The sequence below is a fragment of the Gadus macrocephalus genome, chromosome 8, assembly GCF_031168955.1.
Source record: "Gadus macrocephalus chromosome 8, ASM3116895v1".
In the NCBI taxonomy this organism is placed as follows: domain Eukaryota; kingdom Metazoa; phylum Chordata; class Actinopteri; order Gadiformes; family Gadidae; genus Gadus; species Gadus macrocephalus.
Genome location: NC_082389.1, coordinates 2,062,951 through 2,066,950, shown reverse-complemented (window position 1 = coordinate 2,066,950; position 4,000 = coordinate 2,062,951). Strand labels below are relative to the sequence as shown.

At 44.9% G+C, this 4,000-nt stretch overlaps 1 protein-coding gene across 1 annotated transcript in view; it reads left to right on the top strand.

Annotated features, from left to right (window-relative positions):
• The first annotated feature begins 351 nt into the window (after positions 1–351).
• dpydb (dihydropyrimidine dehydrogenase b) overlaps positions 352–4,000 on the top strand; it is a 20,950-nt gene continuing 17,301 nt past the window's right edge. The window contains exons 1-6 of the mRNA XM_060060006.1: positions 352–542; positions 1,414–1,524; positions 2,021–2,103; positions 2,681–2,768; positions 3,123–3,284; positions 3,850–4,000. The exon at positions 3,850–4,000 is cut by the window's right edge and continues 46 nt beyond it. Coding sequence (XP_059915989.1) covers positions 513–542; positions 1,414–1,524; positions 2,021–2,103; positions 2,681–2,768; positions 3,123–3,284; positions 3,850–4,000 — 625 coding nt within the window. The 5' untranslated portion in view covers positions 352–512. The remainder of the gene's footprint in view (positions 543–1,413; positions 1,525–2,020; positions 2,104–2,680; positions 2,769–3,122; positions 3,285–3,849) is intronic.

Here is a 4,000-nt window from a genome sequence, read left to right as displayed (position 1 = left end):
ACTTGAATAACATTTGCTAATGTTATTCAAGGTTGTTTAACTTGACCAATTTACTAATGACTGCCAGATGGCGCTGTTCAGCATATTTAATTATCCTTGTACTTAAACAACGACGTGGGGCAGAAGCAACACTCTTTAGTAGTTGTAACAGGTAATAGAAAGATAATTATATTCGAAATATTTCAATTTCAGTATCATCGTATTGACATATGAACTGAAGTCGCTATGGCACGTCAACATCAATGTATATATATCCTAATCCCGGATCAAACCGAAACCTTGTGGGAATAAGGAACCATAAAATGATCCTCTATAATGGTCACGTGGTTTGGAAGCGGTCCAAGTGCAAAGGTACGTCCCACTGTTCTAGAGAATCATCTGCGGATCAGAGTCGTCCCGGACAGTGCTTCGGACCTCTTGAATATCCTTAATACCGTGGGATCTCGACTACCTTGTGAACGCTATTATCACGGACTATTTGGACGGTGCGCGTTGGAGCAGAGCTGAGCAGAATGTTGAGTAAAGACCTACCCGACATAGAGGTAGAGATATCGATTTTTTTCCCCCTCTTCCCCTGTCTTCAACATACGTTGAGTAATGTAGGATTGTATTCCTTAATATTAGAATAAGTAGGCTAGTATAATGTAAGCCATACTCTGCAGCTGTTGGTGTGGGAGTGAGTTCTAAATGATATATCATGTGACCAGATGAAGATTATATATTATATTATATCTTATATACCTCTTCCTCCTTCACCCTCAACTTGAACTTTTCTAGGACACAAATCCTTTGAGCAACTTGTGTCACATCTCGGGCAGATCTCCCCCCCGCACCACGCTCTTTTGATTGTTGCTGACTATTACATTACTGTTTGGAGAGGGAAGTCTGAGATGTAGAAACACTTTCAGTTTCACATGTGCAAAACGAGAAAAATAAGCAGCAAGTTATTTTCTGTTGCAAATGTTGCATAGATAGGGGTTGATGGTTGACACGTTTTTCGTTATTCTATTTATTTTAATGTAAATGTGTAACTGTAAATGTATACGTTTGCATGGGAGAACTGCTTGAATTATAGTTGTTAATTAATTTAGTAATTAATATATATAGTATATTAGAGTAATTATATCAATATAACTATATCTTTATCAATACATTATGTAGCAATTTAAATAGTTGCTGCACTCAGCAGTTTACAGAAACCAAGCACACTTTCTTTTGGAAGATGAATGTCAAAAATACCAATAGTTGCAAATAACCGAGGGACGTAAGGGATTGTAATTAAACTGGAATCATCCTCGTAAAGGCTCCAGATCGTCGCTGTACAATAGGCCTACAGGGGGAGCATTTGCAAACTTGGATATAGAAAAATGTAATTTGTTTTCAGTGAGGGTGTGAAACTTCTTATTCCAACAGAGCATCTTGGCTCTGAACCCAAGAGTGAAGACACACGCCGACGTCATCTCCACGGCAACCAAGAAGAAAGAGAAGAAACACTGGAAGAGGAACGCTGAGCATGGTTGTGATGTAAGAAACCCCCCCCACACACACACAAACACATACACACACACACACACACAAACTCACACACGCATGCACAAACACATTCACGCGCACACAACATGTCAATGTGTCAGAAAATGAAATATGAAATATATTTTAGTTAACTTAGATATGAAGTATACTTAACTTAATGGGTAGCATTTAGGTAGCATATTAGTGTACTCTAGTATAGCATAATAGTATGGTATGGCGTACTATCATTGAAAAGTTGTATTAGTTAGTACTTAGTATAGTCATATAATATGCTAATAAAGCATCCTAATTTATACATGGCCCTGTTTGAGCTCAGCTGTGCGTGCGCGCTGAATCCTCCATCTTCCTCTTCACCATCTTCCTCCCCCATCTTCCTCCTCCATCTTCCTCCTCTCTATCTTCCTCCTCCATCTTCCTCCTCCATCTTCCTCCTCCAACTTCCTCCTCCAACTTCTTCCTCATCTTCCTCCTGCTTTCCGCTCCCCAGTCGTGCGTGAAGCTGGAGAACAACTTTGACGACATCAAACACACGACGCTGAGCGAACGCGGAGCTCTGCGCGAGGCCATGAGGTCAGAGAGCCCCCCCCCCCCCGCCCGAGCGCTGTGGGCCTAGAGGAGGAGGCCGCGGGCCGCAGTAGTTCATACGTTGATCTATGGGGCCCTTGAACCTGCTTATGTCGGGTCTACACACACAGCCTATCTGGTGGGGGGGTTGGGCGAGTCAACATGCACTTTACACCAGAACCCCCCCAGACCCTGTTGGTGTGTGGGTGTGTATGTGTGTGTGTGTGTGATTGGGTGGTAGGGTGGGTGGGTGTGTGTGTGTGTGTGTGTGTGGGTGTGGGTGTGTGTGGGTGGGGGTCTGGGTGGGTGTGTGTCTGTGTGTCTAAACATTCAAACAGACCGTGTGTGTGTGTGTGTGTGGGTGTGTCAGTATGTGTGTGTGTAACTGGGTGACTAAGTAAGTGTGTGTGTGAGAGAGAGAGAGAAGGATTGTTTACTTTTAAGTGATTTATTTAATTCTAACTTTCTTTTTGTTGTGTCTGACTCATTCCTTGTGTCCAAGTACGTCCTACTTCTTGCTTGGTCATAGGAAGACTGAGACTAACCTTCAGCCTGTGAGGTAACGCTTCCCGTGTCATCACAGGTGTCTCAAATGTGTAGACGCCCCCTGTCAGAAGAGTTGTCCCACCAACCTGGACATAAAGTCATTTATTACCAGTATATCCAATAAGGTAGGACACGCACGCACACACGCACGCACGCACGCACATGCACACGCACGCAGGCACGCACATGCACACACACTCACACACTCACACACAGACACGCACGCACGCACGCACGCTCGCACACAGACACACAGACACACACTCACACACACACACACACACACACACACACACACACACATACCCAGACACACACACACACACACACACACACACACACACACACACACACACACACAGACACACACTCACGCACGCACACACACACACACACACACAGACACACACACACACACACACCATGCTTATACTGTGTGGGTGCTTTAATGTTAATTTTGATATATTTGTTTCTTCCAGAACTACTATGGGTCGGCCCGTTCCATCCTCTCTGATAACCCCCTGGGGCTGACCTGTGGAATGGTCTGTCCCACCTCGGAGCTGTGTGTCGGCGGCTGCAACCTGTTTGCCTCGGAGGAAGGGCCCATTAACATAGGGGGGTTGCAGCAGTTTGCGACAGAGGTACGTTATCTCACATGGCGGGAGGGACGTGCTCTTCGGAGGGTCAAGGATGCGGACCCGTCTCATAAACTGGGACGTCGCTGCGTAACACATTAACTACTTCTATAAGTTGCGTTCAAGAATAACACACTTCATGGTTTTCTCTCAGTAAACATTTGATTCAAACACTTTGGGGGTCAAAATTACTTTTTGATAAAAGTTATTTTTCTAATCCTAAAAGCAACATTTGGTGTCCACAGACTAAAGGCAACGTCTAAACACTCACTATTTTCAGCGCATGCTGCCATGTTGAAATTTAATAATCGATTATTTAATAATCGATTTTATTTAAAAAAAAATCGATTATTGACCATTAATTTGAATTACGATTAAAAATCGATTAATCGCCCAGCTCTAGAGCAGGCTCAACATGTTGTCAGTGTCATACTGTGCTTGTTCCTCTAATGAGACGGAGTGTTGATTGGGTCCGTTTCGGGTCTTCCTGACTGGGTCCGTTTCGGGTCTTACTGACTGGGTCTGTTTCGGGTCTTCCTGACTGGGTCTGTTTCGGGTCTCCCCGCATCAGGTGTTCAGCAAGATGGGAATCCCGCAGATCCGCAACCCGGAGCTGCCGCCGGCCAATGAGATGCCAGAGTCTTACAACGTACCCATCGCTCTGATTGGCTGCGGGCCGGCTTCCATCAGCTGTGCCTCCTTCCTGGCCCGTCTGGGGTACA